Genomic DNA, 22,355 nt, shown 5'->3' with positions numbered 1-22,355 from the left:
AGTACAGCAGTTTTCCTTTATGTACCCCCAAAATAATGTGGCTCACTCAAGAAGAAACAGGTAACTTGAGTAGCTCCGTATTTATCAAAGAAAGTGAAATTTGTAGTTAAAAATCTTCTCATAAAGAAAACTCTAGGCCAGAAGGCTTCACTGGGGAATTGCACCAAACCCTTAAATAAATAATACCAATTCTTTTTTTTTTAAAGATTTTATTTATTTATTTGACAGAGAGACAGCGAGAGAGGGAACACAAGCAGGGGGAGTGGGAGAGGGAGAAGCAGGTTTCCCGCGGAGCAGGGAGCCCGATGCGGGGCTCGATCCCACCACCCTGGGATCATGACCTGAGCCGGAGGCAGACGCTTAACGACTGAGCCACCCAGGCGCCCCTAAATAATACCAATTCTTTACAAACTCTCCCAGACTCTTGAAGAGAATACTCACCAACACATTCCACCCTGATACCAAAACCAAAGGAAAAAAAACACCAACAAGAAAACCACAGACCAATATCTCTCATGAACATGGATACAAAAATTCTTAACAAAATTTTAGCAAACTGAATGCAACAATATACAAAAAAGGATACTATATCACAAGCAAGTGGGATTTATCTCAAAAATGCAACATTCAAAAATGTAATTCACAGACTAAAAAAGACTATTTGCAGACTAAAAAAGACAAACCATATAATCACCTCAAGAGATACAGAAAAAACATCTGACAAAATCCAATACCCATCACTGATTAAAAACTCTCAGAAACCTTGAAATTGAAGGAATTTCTTCAACCTGATAAAGGGCTTCTGTGAAAAATCCCTAGTTAACATCATACTTAATGATGAATGATGGAATGCTCTCTCTCCAAGACAAGGAAAAAGGCAATGATGTCTACTCTCATCATTTCCATTCAGCATTATAATGGAAGTTCTATCCAGTGCAATCAGGCAAGAAAAAGAAAGCAAAAGCATGCAGATTAGAAAGTGGTAAAACTGCCTTTTATGGGGGGGGGGGCGGTTAGCTGACCATTACCATCTATGTAGAAAATCCAATGTAAAAGCAAAACTACTAGAACTAATAAGTGAGCCTAGCAAGGTTGTGGGAATATGAGATCATTATACAAAAATCAATTCTATTTCTATATACTAGCAATGAACAGTTGGAAATTAAAATTTAAAAAAATATCCTACAGCATCAAAAATGAAACACTTAGAGATAAATATAATAAAAGAGCTACAAGATGTGTACACTGAATGCCATAGAAACATCTCTGAATCAAGTTAAAGAAAATTTAAGTAAACGGAGAGCTAACTATGTTTGTTGAGTAAAAGATTCAGTATTTGTTAAGGTGTCAATTTTCCCCAAATTGATCTAGAGTTCCAACGTAATCCCAATGAAAAGCCGACGGGCTTTTGTGTAGAAATTTATAAGCTGACTCTAAAATTCATATGGATATGGAAAGAATCTAGAATAGTGAAAATAATTTTAAAAATGAAAAACAAAACTGAAGAAATTATGTTAGTGAACTTCAAGAATTACTGCAAAGCTACATTTATCAAGACATTGTATATAGTGAAAAGACAGATAAATGGAAGAGAATGGAGAATCCCGAATTAGATACACGCATGTATGGTCACTTGATTTTTGCTAATGGTGCAAAGGAAAATCACTAGAGTAAGATAGTGTTTTGAATAAATGGTGCTAGAACAATTGGATATCCACATTAAAAAATTACTTCGATCCAAATTTCACACCATACACAAAAATTAACCCCAAATGGGTATCTCACAGTATATGAAATAAAAAATCTAAAACTATCAAATTTCTAAAAGAAATCATAGAAGAAAATTTCTGTGACCTTGAGTTAGGCAAAAAGATCTAAGATATGACACAAAAAGTATGATCCTAAACTAAAAAACTGGTAAACTGGACTTCATTAAAATTAGGAATTTCTGCTCTTTGATAAACACAGTTAAGAGAAGAAAAAGACAAGCCACAAACTGGGAGAAAATATTTGCAAATCATGTATTTGATGAAGGACTTGTATGTAGCATATATAAAGAAATCTCAATAATAAGAAAACAACCAAATGAAAATGACCACAGACTTAAATAGATACTTCACCAAATAAGATATACATATAGCAAATAAATACATAAAAAAGAGGTGCACTATCATTAGTTATTAGAAAAATGCAAACTAAAACCTCAGTCAGATACCACCGCGCCCCTATTAGGATGCCCAAGATTAGGAAGACTGACCATACAAGTGTTGGTGAGTATGATGGTGGATCAACTCTCATACACTGATGGGAACCTAACAGGTACAACCCTTTGCTTTCATCCCATTTTTTTCTTGTTTGCATGGTTTCTGAAAAACAAAAAAAGCCCAATGTAACTCTTATCCTTCTTCCTTTATAGGTAAGGTTTTTTTTCATTTTGGTTTGTTTGCTTCTGGCTTCTTACAAGATTTGCTCCTTGCCTTTGGTCCTCTGTAGTTTGAATATAATACACTTAGGTGTAGATTTTTCTGGTATTTATCTTGCTTAGTATCATTAAGCTCCCTGGATCTATGGTTTGGTGTCTGTTAATAATTTTGGAACATTTTCAGCAACACTCCTTCAAATATTTCCGTTCCTTTCTCTCTCCCTTCTCCTGGTTCCTGATTACACGTTATATCTTTTGTACTTGTCTTATTGTTCTTGGATATTCTGTTCTGTCTTTGTTTTTTCCTTTAGTCTTTTTTTTTTCCTTCTCTTCCTCTTTCAGTTTGGGAATTTCTGTTGACATATCCTCAAGCTCACTGACCCTTTCCTTGGTTGTATCTGGCCTACTGATGAGACCATCAAAGGTGTTTTCCTTTTCTGTTACAGTCTTTTCAATTTCCACTATTTCCTTTTGATTCTTTCTGAGGGATTTCATCTCTCTGCTTGCATTACCCATCTGGTCTTGTATTCTGCCCACCTTTTCTATTGGAGCCTCTGGCATATTAATCATTATTGTTTCAAATTCCTGGCCTGCTAACTACAGAATTTCTGCCATATTTGAGGTAAGTTCTAATGCTTGCCCTATCTCTTCAAACTGTGCTGTTTGCCTTTAGTATGCCTTGTTATTTTTGTTGAAAGCCAGACACGGTATGCCAGTTAAAAGGAACAGAGGTAAATAAAGTTTACTGTGAATCTTTATGTTCATCTGGCTAGGAGTGAGCTGTGTTTGTTATTTGCTGTGGCTGTAGGTGTCAAAGACTAAAATTTCTTCCCTATGTCTGAGTATCCTAGGGACTCTTTATAAAATTGGGGTTAGCCTTGTGGTTCTTTTGAGCTGTAACCCCCTATTATTTTTAAGGAGCTTTATTTATGTGGTGGTAAGATGTGGGGAATGGGGTAATGTTCTACAGTCCTAAGATTGGGTCTCAGTCTTTTGGTGAGCCTGTGCCACTAGTGGTGGCCCTCACAGGTGGCCATATTTTTCTTTTTTTTTTTAAGATTTTATTTATTTATTTGGCAGAGAGAGACACAGTGAGAGAGGGAACACAAGCAGGGGGAGTGGGAGAGGGAGAAGCAGGCTTCCCAATGAGCAGGGAGCCCGATGCGGGGCTCGATCCCAGGACCCTGGGACCATGACCTGAGCCGAAGGCAGACGCCTGATGAATGACTGAGCCACCCAGGCGCCCCTGGCCATATTTTTTTTGACTCCTTAGGTGAGACAGGAAGGTGAGAAGGAGCTGATGCTGGGTATTTCCCTCCCACAGGCCAGTTAGTATCTGGTAAAACTCACATTGGTTAGACTCTGGCAAAACAAATTTCCCTTGAAGGCGGGCCATTGTTAAGAAGAACAGAACACTGTGGGTGTATTTCAGAATGGCTACTCTCCCTTCCCCCTGACAAAATCATGAAGGGATTTTTCTTTGATCTTCACTCTGAGAGCCTGGTGGGCTTCCTGGCAGAAAAACTCAGGAAAATGTAGGGGTTCCTCTAGGAGTTTTAATCTCTCAAAATAGTCCAAACTCAGTCTCTAGCAACTAGTCAATTGCCTCTGAAGGATTCCTGCCTGATGTTGGCTCTAGCTGAGGTGTGATTCTGTAAATCTACCTGTCTGTCCCATTTTCAGGGCATCGGTTTGCCCCGTGACCTCAATTCTCTGGTTTATGTGCGTGTTTTATCTGCAGCATTATTGGGAGTTTATGTGCTGTGATCTACTCTAAGAGTTGTTCTCCCTTCACTGGCAGCTTTCAGACCACTTTTATGTAAGATATATTTGTTCTTTGTGATATCATCATACTTGGGTTGCTTTCTGTTTTTGTTGCTTTTTAAAATTTAAAGATTTTGCTTTCGCTATATGGTTTGTATTTTTTTTTTTTTTGCTTTTTTAAAGCTCATATATTAACTAGGGCATAAGCACATTTAAAAATACCATTCTAGTAAGTGAAAAGATAAAATATGGAGAAGATTTTTACAACACACAAAAAAGCTTAACTACTTTAATATAGAAGGAATCTTGTAAATCAATAAGAAAAGGCCAGTGAGAGAGGTGAAAATGGGCAAGAGATATAAACAGATAGTTTACAGGAAATAAATACAAAGGCTCTTAGCATAAAAGATCCTCAATTCACTCATAGCAAAAACAATGAAAGTAAAAATCTGAGACTTCAATTTTCATCTCTCAGAATGGCAGGGATCAAAGTGTCTGTCAACGTGCTGTGCTGGACAGACTGTGCGGAAACAATCATTCTTACTGTGCTAATCTGAGTCCTCTGAGGAGCAGATATCAGAACAGGATAAAATGCACAAGAATCTGGGTCCAGGGAAATGCCTACAAGAGGAGATGGGGACAAAGCCTGGCTGGACGTACTTTAGGCTGCCATGCAGTCTCAGGAGGGTTCAGCAAGGCCACAAGGGCATCTGGAATCCACGATGGCCCGCAGCAGAGCCTGCATCTTCCAGGAATGGACCTGCTTGGTGTCCCTCTGTGCTCACACAGATTCTCTCCTTCACCAAACTCCCCTCGGGCTCCCCTGAGCTCCTTCTTTAACTAGGCCTGACTTTTGGACTTCTGTGTTAACCTCTGCAGTGTCCAGTTTTAGAAGAATTCTGGTAAGTCAGTTTATCCAGATCCCCCTCCTTCTGATAGCTGATCATCCTCCATATCTGATTGGGGACCGCACCCAGATTATGTCTGATCGCCCTGTCTTCAGCAAAACAAAGGAGGAGTCTAGGAGAGTGGAAGGTGCTGCAACCTAGAAAGAGGAGCTCCAACTCCAGAGAGGGATACAAGGTCATTCCAGGATGACAGTGGATAGGAATGCCAGGCAACAGCTGCATGGTGCCCCGACAGCAAGCCTGCTGACCCGAGTGGGTCAGAAGGCTCCAGAAGATGAGCCTGATGAATATCGGATGTGACACTAGGATTTATTTTCACTGGAGGAATGCTTAGGGATTAAACTGATGTAAGTACACGGAAAACCAAGCAAGCCAACAACAAACAAAAATCAAGGGTGTACAACAGTCGTACACGACATGCTTCAGCCACGCAGAACCTTCACTTAGCCATGTTAAAAAAAAAAAAAAGCAAATAAACCTGGAGGCCACCATTTGACTATGTCACCAAACACTCACAATCACATAACTGAAATGCTGACTCTGACCTTAAAATTAAGCTTTCCCATGTCAGTGTGACTTTTCAGTTATGAACAGGAAATGAATGTACATCTCCAGTAACAAATCACACTAGAAAACAGTGTGCTTATTCCTGCTTCGTACACGGAGCTGTGACTACTGAGGTCTGGACTTCCGACCACTGTTCTCCAACTGTTCCTCACTAGATAAAACATTCACATCAAGTAAAGCCCTTTGGATTTTCTTTTGGTGGTCTTAATAATGCAAATGCTGGATCTTGATCAAACTAAAATGGCACAGTCGGTACGATAACTGAATCAGGACCATGGTGAGGAAGAAGACAGGAGTGTCAATGATGGAAGATTGCTCACCTACTGAGTGGCCGGTCCACAGATAATGCCTAACACGGAAAACCAAGAAGTGTGAGCATGAGCCTGCTACGTGGAGACGGGGAAGGAAGGAGAGTCGGAAGGTGGCTGTCCCCAGGGAGGGCTGGTTGTGCAAAGGAAATGAGCAGCAGAAAACTGCTTGTCTTTCTACATAAACATATCTTTTCTTTATAAGATGATGAGATCGTCACAACCCAGCACTTTTTACTCCATGAGTTGGTTACAGCGAAACACAGTGCTAACCCAAGCGAGTCACTCTCCTTAGGTCTCTGCTCACGTTCACTCCTCTGTTCCTTTAACCTGCTTTTATTTGAGTCTCTCCTGCTTTACACCACACTGTATTCTAAAGACCACGTGGAACACTGTTTGAGAGCAGGCAAGCTGCGTTTGGGTCCCGCATGTTCATATAGTGAGCTGTCCCATTAGCTAACCGGGTTCAAGTTGGTCTACCCAGCACATCCATGGACGCCAGTGGCTCTGCCACTGAGTAGCTGTGTGCTGGGGCGCTAGTTACTGAATCTGTCTGTGAATCCATTCCTTGTCTGCACGGTGGGGATGACAAATGGCACCCTCACAGGAAGTCACGCGAAGCTGATGTATATGTGCGTTAGTCTGCACTAGGTAAGCATGATGCTCTTGCTCTGAATGGTCAGGGGAAGGCTTCGGGCATCGTGGAGCAGTGGAAATCCCAGGCTCTCGGGTCGGACTTGGAACAACTCCCCTTCTGGCGACGTGATTCTGGATGAGCGTCTCCATCCCACTGTCCCTGCCCGCTCCCAGGTCTCCCCGCTTCTTTACCACGGGATCCCGCTCGCTTTTCAAGCTGAATCCCCCACCTTGTCTCATCCACGGACCTCACTGACAATCCCATTCAAGGGTACACTCACCTCTCAAACTCCGCGGCCCCACACAAAATTACCATTTGGCATTCACCACGGATGCCGGAAAATCTGTTTGCTTTCTCCAGGTGTTACAGTTCTTGGTGGCGAGGGGAAAGATGTGGCCACCTGGGAGACACGTGACAGTGTCCAGAGACATGTGTGGCTGTCACATCTGGATGGGGTGGCCCGTGGTATCCAGCAGGAGGATGCCAGGATGCTGCCACCCCCGCATTGTCCAGCATACCCCCACGACACAGAGTCGCTGGCCCGCAGTGTCAGCAGGGCTGAGGTGGAGGACCCTGAAGTGTGGACGCAAGCTCCTACAGCAGCAGAGCCACGTTTCTTGGCATTACTGGCCCACCGAGCGCCCTACCCGGGGGTGCGTGCAGAGGAATGTCTACCCAGAAACTCCCTGGCTGAGTGAAGTAGGCCTTTGGTAAGCGATGGACCTGCAGAAGGGAGTGTGGTTTCCACTCACCTCCCTACGGACTGGGGGATGTGCCGGGACCAGTCAAAGAGTGGAAGCCGAGCCCAGCACGGCTCGTGCCCAGTGGGCCACACACACTCCTTGGGAAGACAAGGACGGTGGCAGCGAGGGCCGAGGGCCGCCACGGTGATCCAGCCGATGACAAAGGAAGGTGCACCCAGCTTGGGGAAACGGGGTGCATCACAGGGAAAGACTTCCTCCCCAGTGCTGGGAACAGCCGGCGCTCGGTCTCCTTTGTAGTAATTACTGTGTGGCCTAAGCATCCTCAGGCCAGGTGGTACGGATTGAACTATGGTCTCTCAAAATCCGTATGCTGATGTTCTCACCCCTAGATCCCTGGGATGTGATCTTATTTGGAGGCAGGACCTTTAAAGAGGTGACTAAGTGAACATGAGGTCCTTAGAGTCAGCGCTAATCCGTACGACTGGTGGCCTTTTTAAAGGGGGAGTTAGGACACAGACACGCGCAGAGGGACGGCCACGTGAGCGCACAGGCAGACGGCCTGGGACCGACTCTCCCTCACCGCCCTCAGAGGGAAGCAACCCCACCCAACCTTGACCTTGGGCGGCCAGCCTCCAGACCGAGAGAATGCACGTCTGTCGTTTCAGCATCCGGTCGGTGGCGCTTTGGTGCGGCCGCCCGAGCACGTGCAAACGCTAGGCGGGGGCAGTCCCAGGTACCGGGACTTATTTAGGCTACCGTGGGTCAGCCAGTCACACAGACCTGGAGCAAGGAGGTGCGGGCTGCTGAGAGAGACAGCCCCTGCTTTACTCCCTGACGGCGGGGCTCACACAATAAAATGGAAGCGACCCTGCGTCTGCTGAATTTTGGTGTTTCTGTGACTTGGAAGGGTCAGGTTCAAAGACAAGCACAACATATTTGCTTCTCCTGCAGTCAAAGGGGAGTTCCACGCAGAGATACACCCAGCCCCAGGGGGCAGCTTGTCATCCCCAGGGAAGGCGGAGGGGCATGCTCAGTCCCCCGTGAGGCTCCCAGCCTTTGCCCGGGATCAGGCCCGTGCCTTTCCCTCCCGAGGGCAGACGTAGTGACTGGCCCACCCCGGAGAAGGGAAAGAACCGAGCGGGACAGCTATGTTTTCTCCTTCAACATGGGTACTCACAGCTCATCTTCAAAGCAGATTTTGGCATACTTGTCCTTGCCGCCCCCGCTGAGCAAGCGGTAGGCATAGGTGTTCAAGGGGCACGGGATCCAGTGGTCACATTTCTGCCTTTTAGGGGCTGGGGCTGCAGCAAACAAGAATGGAGGAGTCAGCATCATGCAACGATTTATCAGAGGAACCCACTGCCCAACCGTGAACGGCAGGCCTTCTATCCTGGGACTTCACGCTGGCAAGTCCTACGGGAGGGCAGCAGGGATCACCAACTTCTCAGCAGCAGCGTCAGAAATTCCCCTGAAGATACAGCTGATTTCATCTGCGTTTGTCTAACAATAACAAACATGCAGAAGGGAGGGGATGTGGAGTGAGCATCACAGTTTCAGAAGGGTCAGCCGCCTGACATTCTTGGCACGCAATGTGTATTTCGTATCACAATTAAAGAGAGCTCCCTTGGGTCTGAGAGTGCTGGCGAGCAAAGAAAACAGCCATGATTGGAACATCTATCCAGCTTCTGCATTTAAACACCCTGAAACACGCATGTGCGCGCACACGTACACGCCCAGACCCCACTCTGGCCATGGCGGACCCCTCTCCTTTCACTTGAGCCTGAGGCACTGGGCTCCTCTGTGGGGGGTGCAATGAGCAGGCCAGGGAGAGGGCTCCCCAGCACTCCCACACTACAGGGCTCAGCAACTGGGGAGGACTGGGGACCTGCCCGAGGCCGCCCCTCTGCCTGCTGGGTGCTTTGTGGCCATCGCCACCACGTGAGCCTCCCTGCTCACCCCAAGGCATCGGTGGCTGTCTGTCACTGACCACGGATCCCCCCACGAGGGGCTCAGTTCAGGTTTAAATCCCAAGTCCCCAGTGCAAAGACGCAGGCAGTGCTCTGGCTCGTCCTGTCTCACTGGAGACGTGGGCTGCACTTCTGCTGTAGGGCACACGGCTGTGAGGTACAGCTGGCTGAGTGGTGAGACCTGGAAGGCCTTGCTGGGGGGAGCTGGGGTGCACACAGACACCGTGAAGGCCCAGCCTGCTGCCCTGCTGAGCCGGATGGGGCGGAGCTTCTGGGTGAGCACGGGGAAGCTGGGGTGCACCCAGCCTTGGGGCCCCAGGTAGGGGTCCTAGGGAACACAGAGCTCTCCGGGGAGCATGCACCCCTTCCCAGCCTTCACATCACCCCCCCTCCTCACCTGCCCCACCCCCGAGGCTGAGCTCCCCCGTTGTCCTGTTTTCTTTCTCTTGACACACTCAGCGCTCCAATATCCCATAGTTCCCTTGCCCCATGAAGGCAGGGATGGTGGCTCCAGCCCCAAGGTGGTGTGCGGTACACCCAGCTGCCCCAGTGTTTGTTGGCTGACTAAGTGGATATCTGCCCCTCAGAGGAGGAGAAATCTCCCGACGTCAGAGACTCTGAACCCTGTCCCTGCCCTGAGCCCCATGCAAAAGCCACGAGGGATGGCGAGGCTTTCTGAACACCAAGGGCTGTAGCTCTGGTCCACCTTTGCGAGTTTTTCTTCCTATTAGTCTATTGTTTTAAACAAGAAAGGCCCATGGGATTTTACTTTTCCTAATTTAATTTCTGCAGAAGAAAATCAGAAGTAATAGAAAAGCAAAACGAAAGGAAAAAAATCCCACATATCTTCACTCTAAAGAATCTTAACTGTTTTACTCTTTGGCATATTTTCTTCCAGACTTTTCTATGCATACAGAGGGCATCTGCAAAGTTGGCAAACACAGATTAAACATACTTAAGCAGTATGTTACTTACGTAAATTTTCAAGTAATATATTCCCTATGGTTTTTCTCAATCTCCAGATTCCTAAATTTAAAGCAAGGGGTCCAACCATTAACATGAAAAAGTCCTATAAATACAGTATATTCAGTGTCTCTGTATTTGGGGCACTATAGTATATTTATTTTGGCTCTTTATTAAAAAATTTAATAATAATACCCATTACTTTAAATGTAGAGGTAATTTACCTAAAAACACATTGAGCATAATATTTGGAAAATGTAACATACTGTTAGATATGTTCTGGGGCGCCTGGGTGGCTCAGTTGGGCGTCTGCCTTCGGCTTAGGTCGTGATCCCAGGGTCCTGGATCGAGCCAGGTATCAGGCTCCCTGCTTGGCAGGGAGTTTGCTTCTCCCTCTCCCTCTACCTGCAGCTCTCCCTGCTTGTGCTCTCTCTCTCTCAAATAAAATCTAAAAAAAAAACAAAAGAAAAAAGTAGATATGTCCTGTTTCCTGACTTGTGGACATCCTGTGTATATAGCCAATCTAGAGAAAATACTTTTTTTTTTTTAAGTTGACTTATTTATTATTTGAGAGAAAGAGAGAGAGAGAGAGCACGTGTGTGCAAACGGGGAGGAGCAGAGAAAGAGGAAGAGAAGCAGACTCTGAGCCTGATGCGGGGCTCCATCCCAGGACCCTGAGATCATGACCTGAGCTGAAATTAAGAGTCGGTCGCTTAACCGACGGAGCCACCAAGGCGCCCCTAGAGTGAATACTCTTAAAGTGGGATGGATCCACATTTATTCTACCTGTTACCTGCATTGCCTTAGTGTAGGTAACGCTATCCCCTTAACAAGCACACAGACTCGCTCACTTCTGGGTGGACCCTGCTGTTCCCCAAATGGAACCCGCCCTCTGCTCTCAGAGAAGGACCTTGTTTGCAGGTCCTTTTGCCATCATCACAGGCTGTAGGACTGTACTGGCTACGTGATCCTCTCAACCCAATGATGAAAAGGACCTAAATCTGTCCTGAATGTGCTGGGCATGCTGACAGGTGTGACGTGTTCACTGGCAGAGGTGGATGGTCCCCCATGTACCCAACAGATCTCAAGAGATAAGGCCATGAGGGCACATCGTACCTCCTGACCCCCACAGGATATGGTAATTTAGAGACAGCACCACAGCAGATTAATACCAAAGTGTCGAGGGTAACAGGAAAAGGTATTTTGCTTTGTTTTAAAGCCAGGAGCCAGGACTCTACATGGGAGAGGGACCTGGGTGGAGCCGGTCAGGAGGAAACATAGGGACTAATGAGGCAGTGTGGGCTGAGTCCCAACCTGAGCTATTTCCTATTCTCCCTCCTGCTGGTGACCCCTCTGCTCCACCTGGCTGGGGCTCGGAGACAGGAAAAAAGTGACCAGTCCAGCAGAGCAAGCACAGTACTGGACAAGACTCAGCCTGCCCATCTCTCCCACCTTCTTAGCCCGGAAATTCTCCCAAAGGCCTGAAGCTGGAGTTTCCCAGTGCCGCCATCCCTGGGGGGCTCATATGGATAATCTCCTGTCACCTCCTCATCCGGTGGGGTCAGCAGCAATCCAGGCAAGGGCCCTGCTATCCACATGGCAACCAGCATCACTGGGCACCAGAGCCCATGCCTTGCCAGGAGTGCCGAGGGCAGGTCTTCCAAACCTACAGCCCTGCCACTCAGAGGCCCCAGCGAAATGTGGGTGCCATTCATGTGGGTATGCACAGGTGCATTTTCCACAAGGGAGGCACTTGATTTTCATCAGATTCTCCAAGGACAACGTGGATCTAGTGACCAGGGATGACACGGAGGTGGTATTTTCTCGCAGTACCTGGGAACCGTTGGGTAGTCTGTGCGGCATTTCAAAAAGGCTCGTTTAACCCTCTACCCATTCCCTAGAAACCCACACTGTCATTATGGGGCCAAAGATAGAAGATCATATTCTTTATTCGGGGTGGGGGTGTGGAGATGTAGACACATCTTCTCAGAAGACAGAGCTCTCTCCAAACCCTGCCTCTTCCCCACCACGTTCCTCACCAGATTCACTCCCTAATTCCCAGGTATTTGTTCCAAAAATATCTGTTAAATACCAGATACTGTGCTACATTTAGGTCCTCGGCGCATTTTCCTGAAATTTCTTTCCCCAAGATCGAACAGTAAAGCCCATGTGCATACGTGGGAGCTGGTGCCGCCAGGAGGATGGCGGGCCTGCTCCCGTCTCCTGAAGAGCCTGCCCGTTGGTTTAAGTACGACCCGGGGCCCTGATCGGCCACGTGGCTCCAGCATGGTGGGCCTCCTGCCGTGAATTTCAGCCTTAGAAATCATTCTCTTACTGAGGGAAGTCTTACCTTATTTCTTATCCTTACATTCGCTAAAACAAAAATAGGTTCTTAGGCTCCACGTTGAACCCATAGATTTTTAATTTCCTGGAGCAGGGTCCAGGAATCTGTCTTTCTGAAATACTTCCTGATTTGGGAACCATAACTGCCCTCACCCCTTTAAATAAGGAAGGTGATTACAGAACTGTGTTCCTGCTGCGTGTGCCAGGCAAACAAGAAGGGTGCTACTGGGGTGCGTGTTCGGCCACATATCAGCCACGTCAACTTGCCTCATTTGCTCTACATGAGATTAAAGTCCAGTCCGCAGAAATAAAAGCCCAGAAGGCACTCGAAGAGTGCTGGTCTCTCTGACAGTCAGGGATAATGATTTCTTGGGCGTCCCGAGGATGGTGAAGTGGGAAAGACTGTCAGCGCACCAGTTCGTCCGGCTGGGTGGTGTCAATGTGGGGGGAAGGATGCCGAACCCCACGGAGAGACTGTGTGGGCACGGTGCTGTGTCACCTCCCCTGGACCTCTGTCCCCATGTCCCCCCAGAGACAGTGGCCTGGCTCCTTCTGTGCCCTCGCTGCGGGGGCATGGAAACGGGAGCCAGGTAAGGTCATTAAGGCCCTACCAGCTAGCGTGGTTCTCTGGAGGACGCAGCACCCTGCAAGGGAGGGTTCATTTTTGAACCAGAAAGAGCCTCAGACATAGAGACACCGGCAATGTCCCTTCCGCATGACAGAGGAGGGATCTCGAAGGCAGTGACAACTAGTCAGTGGCAGAATTAGAATTAGAAGTAGTTTTTCTGGCTTTTTCTTGCGACGCAGCCACTCAGTGGTTGTCAGCTCATTCCATCTTGGCTGAGAATCTAGGAAGGTGGCTCAATGGAGCTGATTTGGTTGGCTTGGTTCCGTCTCACCAGAGCTTCTAAGAAAATGATTCAATGGCCTCACATCTGAAGTATACGGGAGAAAATTTCAAGAGGATTCTCCTTCTACTTACTCTCCTGAAACCGACCTTTGAGGCCTGGGTTTGCAAGCTGTGTGTAGGGGTGTATGTGGCTTCCAACCAGACTCACTCATTCATGGATGCACAAATTCTCATTATATAGACACTTATTGACAAAATACTTGTTAAACACCGCATGCCGTCCTCAGCTCTACGGGGAGAGCAGTGAACAGAGTAGCTCCCATACGGTGAATGCAAGAGACAGAAAGCAAGCTAGGATAGATCATCGCTGACTGTGATATGTGCCATGTGGGGAACAGGCATTGACAGCTTCAGATGTATACAAAAAACTCCCTGCAAATCAACAAGAACAGAACCATCCCACAGAAAATGGGCAAGGCACAAATTCGAGATCTACAGAAGAGGGGGCGGGGCACGGGGACAAAGGCCTGGTGTTCACAGTTACAGCCTGCCCTGAACGGCCCCCTGCCCCCCACTGAGAGGGCAGCACCTTTTGGCACCAAGATACACGTCCACAAAATAGGACAGCTGGTTCTGCCATGAGGTATTCAAACATAAAGATGTCCTGAAACACCTCAGAGGGGTTGGGGAGGACTGGCATGGAAAATGGGGAGATGGGGCAGGAGAAAGTAAAACCTGAGCAGCCTTGGCCCATGCCTGTGGGGGTAAGGGTGGAGCGACACTGAGGCCTGTGGGGAGACAGGGAGCCACGGGGTTCTCTGTCCTTCCGAGCGAGCAAGCCTCTTTCACGAAGGAGCCAGACTGATGTGAAGTCCTCTCATTCTGTATGAGGAATAGGCTGACCCGGAGCAGTCAGCACGTGGACGCCAAACAACGGCCAAGGGTCCGCAGAAGGAAGAGAGGGGGCAGGTCTAGAAACCCAGGGAGATTTGGGGGCTCGGGATGAGCGCAGATTTACAATCTCGTAGAGAAGGCAGGGCAGGGGTGGGGGAGCAGCATACAACATGAGGATGGTATGCACCCAGGGGAGCACAGACTTGCAGGGTAAGAATTAACTTCAGAAAACCCAAAGCCAGGATCGCAGGGCCTCCAAGGCTGCACAGGGAGTTTGGTCATTTTAAGGGAATAGTTTAGGGGACGCCTGGGTGGCTCAGTCAGTGAAGCATCTGCCTTTGGCTCAGGTCATGATCCCAGGGTCCTGGGATGGAGTCCCGCATTGGGTTCCCTGCTCAGTGGGGAGCCTGCTTCTCCCTCTGCCTGCTGATCCCCCTGCTTGTGCACACGTGCACTCTCTCTGGCAAATAAATAAATAAAATCTTTTTTAAAAAAAATAAGAGAACAGTTTATGAAGTGGAAAAGCAACCATGGGTTAGGGTGAAAGCCCAAGATGGGGGTGGTGTGTCAGGGCCAAGCGCAGGTGGGCTCAGTCCAGGCGGCCTCGGCCATGGGGGGAGATGCTCAGTATGTGTCTCCGGTTCCTCAGCCCCTCTCTCTCCATGCCCAACACTGATCTCACATATCAACACGCTCCTTCCTTTGCTTCACATTGGACCAGATGTGAGGAGTCACTGAGGACGTTTAGAACAAACACTCCCAGGAGGGTGTCAGAGTCACTCTGCTGAGCCAAGAGTAACAGGGGTTCCCATGCTGACGGCAGCAGCTACGCTCATCCTTGAACCCTGTCCAAAGCCTGGGATCACCATCACCCTGGGTACTCCGCAGGCACGGAGGAATGCAGGTGTCCAAATCATCACCCAGTTCTTTATATGTGTGCAAATTAGTTTTCTATAATCTTTTCTGTATTAAAAGCATGCCAGCATACCTATTTACAATGAGATTCCAAAAAGGGGTATAGTTTACTCCTTGAGTGTCCCACCTGTTTTCCAATGGAGATTCTAATGAAGATTTTGTGATTTCACTTCATTCCCAAATTAAGCTGTATGCCAAATGAGTATTTTTATTTAACACATCTTGGAAATGAAGTTTCTTTGTTTTCCTAGCAGCATAATTTGCCTTGGGGTCTCACGGGGGGATAAGCAGGGGTATCTACCTTGGAAAGGTGTGGGAACTCCTCCTCCCCCACTCCTCCCCCCTTCCCCTCCTCTTCACTTTCGTGATCATCACCTTCATCAACATAAAATGGCCAGCTGGGGCAGAGCTGAGGCCAGAACCCACACACCACCGCAGCTGAGCTGTGGTACTCACCCTTGAGGAGGGGCTTCTTGGCGATGCTCCGGATGCTATAAACAGCACTGGTCAGGGATACCTCTGGAATGAGCTCTGCGAGCAGGTACCCGGAATACCAGGCGCATATGGAGGCAAAGAAGAAGAACGCCGTCTTCAAAGTGCCTGGGGACAGACAAGTCGCCACTGTGGATGCCTAGGGGACAGGTGCCTCCATCCTAACCCCACTTCCTGCATCAGCGTCTGCAGGGTGTTCTGAGACGTTCGTCCCGGGGAAGTGGCAGGTGGGTAAGGGCCCGCAGGGGTAAGGGCTGTGACGAAGCCACGAAGACTTAGCTGGCATTGCTAAGACTACGCATTTGAGGTTACAGCAACAGATAATAGAAACAAGAAATGAATGCTTTCTATGCCAAGTTTTTACATTTGCTGTTGGTCTGGGTTTTAGAGCTTCCTCAGATGCTAACATCAGTGATTCATTAGTGGCCTCGTGACCCACCACGCCTGACACAGACCAAAAGTGGCTCATTCCTTTGTGAGGAGGCTTTTGGAAGTGGACTGCAAAGTCCAGAGGGCAGGGTCTGTTTTGTTTATGCTGAGAATAGCACCTGGCGCCCTGTGAAGATGCACAGGGTCCCCGTGACCCTGGGAAAAGCCACCGAACCTGTAATTATCATCACAGACCAGCTTGCAGGGAAACCCAAGTTTTGCAGAAGCAGCAAATCCCTGCAGGTAATCTTTCTGGTTGATTGGCTCTGGTACCTTCCTCCCAATTTTTTAAGGAAAAGGCATTACCCACTCCTAGGTCACGGGAGGCCTAGGGGACAGCTCCCCATCCCTTCACAGACAACCTGCCACCAGGCCTTTCTGATTTTACCCCTAAATAGCTCAAAGATCGGGACTCGACTCAGGATCACCAAAAGGGCCACAAGGCAGGAATGGCTGCAGGCGCAGCACAAAAGGACAGCGAGAATTTCTCCGTCAGCATTTAAATATGTGTTCATAGGTCCAGTCCTAAGAACTAAGAAAAGGAAGGAAAGGAGGGAGGGAGCGAGGAGAAGAGAAAGGAGAGGGAGGAAAGAAGGGAGGGGAGGAGAGGGACCTCACAGCTGACCCCACAACGTCCTGTGGTTGCCTCACCCCTGTAACCACTCGGGCCACGCACCTGGAAATACCGCCCCCTCCTACAGCCTCCAGGCCTCCCCTCCCACTCCATGGCTCAGCGCAGTTGTGCTGGTCAAAGCCTCCAAAGTCCTCGGTGCTTCCGGCGCCCCGTCCCCCGATGACAGGCACCCCTGTGCATGTCCCCCTGGCTGACACCCACACTCCTGACGGGGCTCCCAGTGTGTGGGCACGTCCTGGTGTTCTCTGCTGGCTTTCCCTCCCTCCTTCCCTCTTCTGGGCCTCTCCTCCGGATCCCAGGATTAGCTCGCCCAGACAATCCTCTGAGTTCGGTGCCCAATTGCCAACCTGTCAGTACCCTGGGATGTCCCAGAGGAAAACCCTTCATTTTCTCCCCGCTCCCCAGATCTGTTCCTGACCCACGTCTGGCCCATCTCAGTGGATGGCTGGGGTCAGGTGCCAGATACCTGGGATTCTTCCTTTATTTCACACTTCCCCTCCCAGCCCTGATGGAATCCATCAGCCAGTCTCCTTGGGTTTACCAAAACCATAAATCTCACCTCCATAGACTTTTCTTCATCTCTACTGCCTCCTCCCTGCCAGGCCACCACCATTGTTAACTCTTCCCTCTCGCTGGCAGTGAATAAAAACTCCACACCCGGCTGTGCTCCAGACAACGCGTGGACTTATCAGAGCGGATGTAATAAAGACTGTATCTCAGCTTTGTCCCAGTTCCTGGCACAGACAGCCTAAAACCCTTGGTATCTCCTATCTGTTAGGAGCATCTTTTGTTATTCATAAGAGGCTCCTTTCGACCACAGCTCAGTCTAGGCTCAAGAGGTGACTGGGGTGGAGGAGTGTCCTCAGGTCCTTCGATAGCTTTAAGGGAGGGGCTGGCCATGTGATTGGAGGGTTGGCACTCTGACCTCCCGGAGGAAGATGAAAGGGAACCTGAGCTGGTTATGTGACCAATGACATGATTAGACTCAAGAACTCTGGACTCCCAACGCTTGAGGCTGGGCACCTTTCTGGTAGTTAACACACAGATGTGAGAGGACGCTGATGCACTGTGACCCCAGGGGGCAGAGGCCCAAAACTCCGAGGCCGGGGCCCTCCTAGTCTTCTACCCAGAAGCTTCCTCATTGGGCTGGTGCTCCAGATCTGTGGACCATCCACAGGGCATGTGTCCTCCAGTCCGTGTGCTTGTGCTTGGGGGTGACCCGTGAGCTCAGTGGGTGGCGCTGATGGAATAGGGTGGGACGCTTAGGTTTCACTGGGACGAGTTGGTCTTTTTCAAGTGTGCACTTCCACATCTAGGATGTTCCTCTGTTTTCCAAACCATGCAGCCCCTTAAGTTGTTAGAAGGTTATGCAGGGGTGGGACAGGGTGGCCACTGCAGTTTGCAGGGCCAAAGGGACACCTCAAAGCTGAGAAAACCAGCCACAGGAAACAAACTGAGAGCCATGGGCGTGGCTGACTCTGTTCCTGCAACTCCTCTGTTTTCTCTCCTGGGTCACACTGATCTACTGGAGCCTCGGCCCCGTCCTGCCACGTACCTTTGCATGAGTCTCTGCTCTCCTCCGTGACCTCCAGCCTTCTCTCTCTCCCTCCACGGCTCCCCCTACCTCAGTGCAGCCCTTCACACGCTTTGTTGGCATTGCACGCCAAGGGTCGTCCCCCTCCAGGATTGTGCCCGCACACCAAGACGTGGGTCACAGAGGTTCCAGAAAATTCTGCTGGATGCACGCCGAGTGAGCAGTGTGGAATGACTGCTGGAAACGGAGTCAGCACCAACAGTGTCTGGCTCAAAGGCAACAGTAGTCCACTGTGTCCTGTGTGTGTCAGATCACAGCTGGACTATTTTGTCCAAGTGTCATATTTAAAGAGGACAATTGGCAACCCAGAGATTCTTTGCAGGATCTTCTAGTCACCACGGCTCGTGTGAAGTCTTTGAGCACAGGTGCTGTTTAGCTTGGAGGACACTGAAACAGAACATGATGCTACCTTCCACATGTGTAAAGGGCAGCTACACAGAAGAGAGACAGGGTTCTGCCCCCGGCTGAACAAGGACACATGAACGGAACTGACGGGGAGGGCCATGAGGAATGGTACAAGCATCCTCGTACGCACAGCTATAAACTGTGGCTGGCCTGCCCTGCAAGGCAGTAAGCTCCCAGCCCTGGACACTTTCCTGCGCTCCTGGGAAGGCTGTAAAGTCCCCGTGCTTCAGGTGAGGGGTGAGCCAGTGACGTTCTGGCTGGGGTTGGCCGAGAGAAGCCAAGACCTAGAGCCAGAACCACCTCCAGGCGGGAGGGCAGATCAGGCAGCACAGACTGGGACCAGTCCACCACGACAGTCTGGTGGCTCCCGCCAGCAGGGCGCTAGACCGGCAGCTGGTGGGCAGGCCTTACAGTCACGGAAGTGTCCAGCTACCGGGGGAGAGCAGGCCTGGAAGCCCGGACAACGCCCACACCAGCTGGGGCCCAGCCAGTCTCGGGGCTGGACACCTCTGTCAGTCCCTGGGGTGAGTGCCCACCAGGTAGGACCCGAAGCAGTTTGCTGAGATAGGCTCAGACCCTGGGCGGCAGAGAAGGAACCCGTGCCCGAGCGGGGCACAGGTGAGGACTCATTTGGGAAAGGTGGGAGCCAGACTTCAGCTAAGATGGCTCCCTGGCCCTGTGTGGGAGGGGGTCCAGCAGCTTCCGATGAGAGGTGGGGGTGGGGAGGAAGTATGTCGAGTTCAGGAACCTTCTGTGATCCTGTAGCCAGGATCTGGTCTCTTCTTGTAAAGTAATAAAGTCATCAGCGGCAGCTGACACACATGTCCTCCTGCGGGCCTCCAACCAGCAGGTGTCACAGGGGAGGGTTAGAGCAAAGGCCAGTTCCAAGCAGGACAGGGAGTCAGCGGAACTCCTCTTCAGAGACCCCCCACTCATCCTGTATGTGTGCCTGTGCGTGTGTGTGTCCTACCCTCATCCCACCCTCAGATTCTTGGGGTCTCAGGTTGGCCCCGGACCCTTCCCTTACACTGGAGAAGGCAGCAGTCCTAAAACCAATTTGCACTAAGCCAGGCTACAGGTTAAGGGGATCTCAGGGTACCACTTACCCCTCCAACCTTGGGACCCTGAAGAGGGCAACTCTGAACCCCTAAGAACAGACTTTCTCTGGTGGGATCTCCTTCAACATAAAGTATGATGAGGAAGCTGTTTGTCACTAGCAGCCTTGCCAACATGAACCCGAACCCCCTCACCCTGGAGGTGGCCTCACCTGCACCTCCTATCTCAGGGAGGGGGCAGCAAGGGAGGGCTGAGGGTGGACGAGCCTTACTCATCCTCCTCGGAACTTGGCGGCTTTGCGGCTTCAGGCTCTGCTGGCCTCAGTATCCACTGGTGTCATTGTCCTGTTGACTGAGGCTTTTTGGCAGGAAGGCTGGGAAGTGTCACACCTGAAGCTCATAGGTTTGGAAGGTAACCTGCCTTAGAAGTTTCACACACCAACGCCCTACTTTTGAGGAGTTAGGACGACAGCTATCAGGCAGCTGCCCCATAGGTGAACGGTGGTGGAAGCTTCACTTACTTCATCCATTCCATCTGAATGTCCCTCCTGTGAACTTTCTACCTGGGAAACACCCAAGGGCTTGACCAAACTATCCAGGAAAATGCTGCATTGAGAATGTTGCCAAATCCTGAGCTCACAAAATCCAAAGTAACATGGTTCTGAGCTTCTGCAGGTGACTCTCTCTTAACCACACACGTCCATATAACTACAGATCTGACGATACGTCAAAGCTTTATGCAAAAGGACCACATGGGCCGTGAACGACTCACAAGGGCCATGTGTGAAAAAGGTGTAGGTAGGGGAAAGCAGTCTAAGAATATTCAGCATTTTCCACCAAGTAGCCAGCAAAATGTTCTAAGAATATAGAGATAATGAAAAAAAAATCTTCCAAAATAGCTATCATGAAAATAATGCCCCAAGGGAGATGTTTTCTCCCCCAAAAAGAGACATATATTTCCACCCATTTATCCTACAATCCACACAAGTTACCAAAAACACTGCTGTTCATAAATAAACAGTTTCTTAGAGAACACGACTATTTCACACAATAAAGAAAAATCTGAAAATCTGTCTTTCCAAACTTTGGGAATGAAGCCGCAAAGGTGGCGTTTAGAACTTTCTGGAGTATGACCACACAGCTGGAATGGTGCGCCCCAACAAAAGAGGATGGTTTAGTCTACCACCTCCAGGCAGACAAGCTGCCCTCCGGGGAGGGGCAGGGGCCACTAAAGAAGTCCAGAGAACTTCCATTTCTGAAGTTCCCATTTTTGTACAAGGTATGCTGCCTTGCTCCGGGAGGAATCCAGATTCCTCAGATTATAGGGAGGAAACAGGAAGTACAAAGGTGGGCAGGTTAACCTGGAACCCCAGAGCGCCCTATAAGGTGAGGCAGGCAGGCAAGTAACCATTGGTGGAGGCCAACGACAGAAGGGCAGGCTTTGAGAGGCGACACGACTGGTGGAATGACTTTTGTTTCTTCTTCCCTTTTTCCTATTTTTCCCAAGCCTTCTCAAGTAATTTGATGTTTGGAAAACATAAAAACGGCCTTATAAAGAGATGCTAGCAGAAATTTTATAGTCAGTGCCAATGGGGCATTCCACATTCATCCGTCCCCACCTCCTACCCACTCCCCCTCCCACCCCCCCCCCCCCCCCCGACTTAAAAAGGCTGCCTCACTCTCCCTCACTTTTCATAACTTCCTGGGCTGGTCAGTTTGACCTGTGGCTAGTGACCCCCAACTCCTGCCTGAGCAGCACCAGGTGGAGCCCACAAGGGCCTCTACTTCTCAGCTGGCAGCCCTTTCCCGGCGGCGCATGAGGTGGGGGGCGGGGGAGGGCATCCCGGCGGGCACATGCCCTCCCCCGTGGACGGAGCCCCCTCCGCTTGGAGCTCTGCCTGCGCTCACCTGCTACCTACTTTCCAGGCAAAGCATCAGACTCACGGAGCCGGGAGACGGGGTGGGACTACCTGCAAGGGAAACCCAGCGAATTGTTCCCTGCCCGAGCCCCTTTCCGCATTTCTGCTCCCAGGGCTAGGAGAAGACCCGGCCCCAGCACCTGCCCCGCCCTCGGGCTCGCGCGGGGGGTGGGGGGCTCCCAGGAAGGACGAGGGGGCGGCTCTCCCCTGCCGGAGTCCCCTCGCCCTCTTCCTGTGTGAGGGTCGCACTCACCCGCTGTTCCCGGGCGCATCTTCCAGGTGCAGCTCTCTGGCGCCCGGAGCGAGCCTCGAGGGGTCCAGTGACGACAGAGATGCACCCTCGGAGCGGCTGGCGGCGGGGAAGGAGAGCAAAGGGCGGGGAGACCGGGCCTGACGGAAGTGCGGGCCGGGGCGCGGGCCGGGCGGGTGCTGACGGGCCAGGTGCCAGCAGATCCGGCAGGTGCGGGCCAGCGCCCACGAGCTCCGGACCTTCAGCCCAGGAGGGATGCTCCCTCCGCCCGGCCGACAGGGGGCCGGGAGTAATGAGCAGGGTTTGTCCCCCCCTTTTAAAAAAAGATTGCATTT

General features: G+C 49.9%; 1 protein-coding gene across 2 annotated transcripts in view; it reads right to left on the bottom strand.

Moving 5' to 3' along the window:
• Positions 1-22,143, bottom strand: part of FAM3B (FAM3 metabolism regulating signaling molecule B) — a 35,019-nt gene extending 12,876 nt beyond the window's left edge. The window contains exons 1-3 of one of the 2 annotated variants that reach the window (XM_027585604.2): positions 22,024-22,143; positions 15,699-15,842; positions 8,488-8,611 (exon numbers count right to left, since the gene is read on the bottom strand). In XM_027585604.2, the coding sequence (XP_027441405.2) occupies positions 8,488-8,611; positions 15,699-15,842; positions 22,024-22,042 (287 nt within the window). In that variant the 5' untranslated portion in view covers positions 22,043-22,143. The remainder of the gene's footprint in view (positions 1-8,487; positions 8,612-15,698; positions 15,843-22,023) is intronic. The other variant, XM_027585605.1, reaches the window with a different exon arrangement.
• Positions 22,144-22,355: the final 212 nt, after the last annotated feature.

Source organism: Zalophus californianus, chromosome 1 (assembly GCF_009762305.2).
Source record: "Zalophus californianus isolate mZalCal1 chromosome 1, mZalCal1.pri.v2, whole genome shotgun sequence".
In the NCBI taxonomy this organism is placed as follows: Eukaryota; Metazoa; Chordata; class Mammalia; order Carnivora; family Otariidae; genus Zalophus; species Zalophus californianus.
This window is presented reverse-complemented; position numbering and strand designations above follow the sequence as displayed.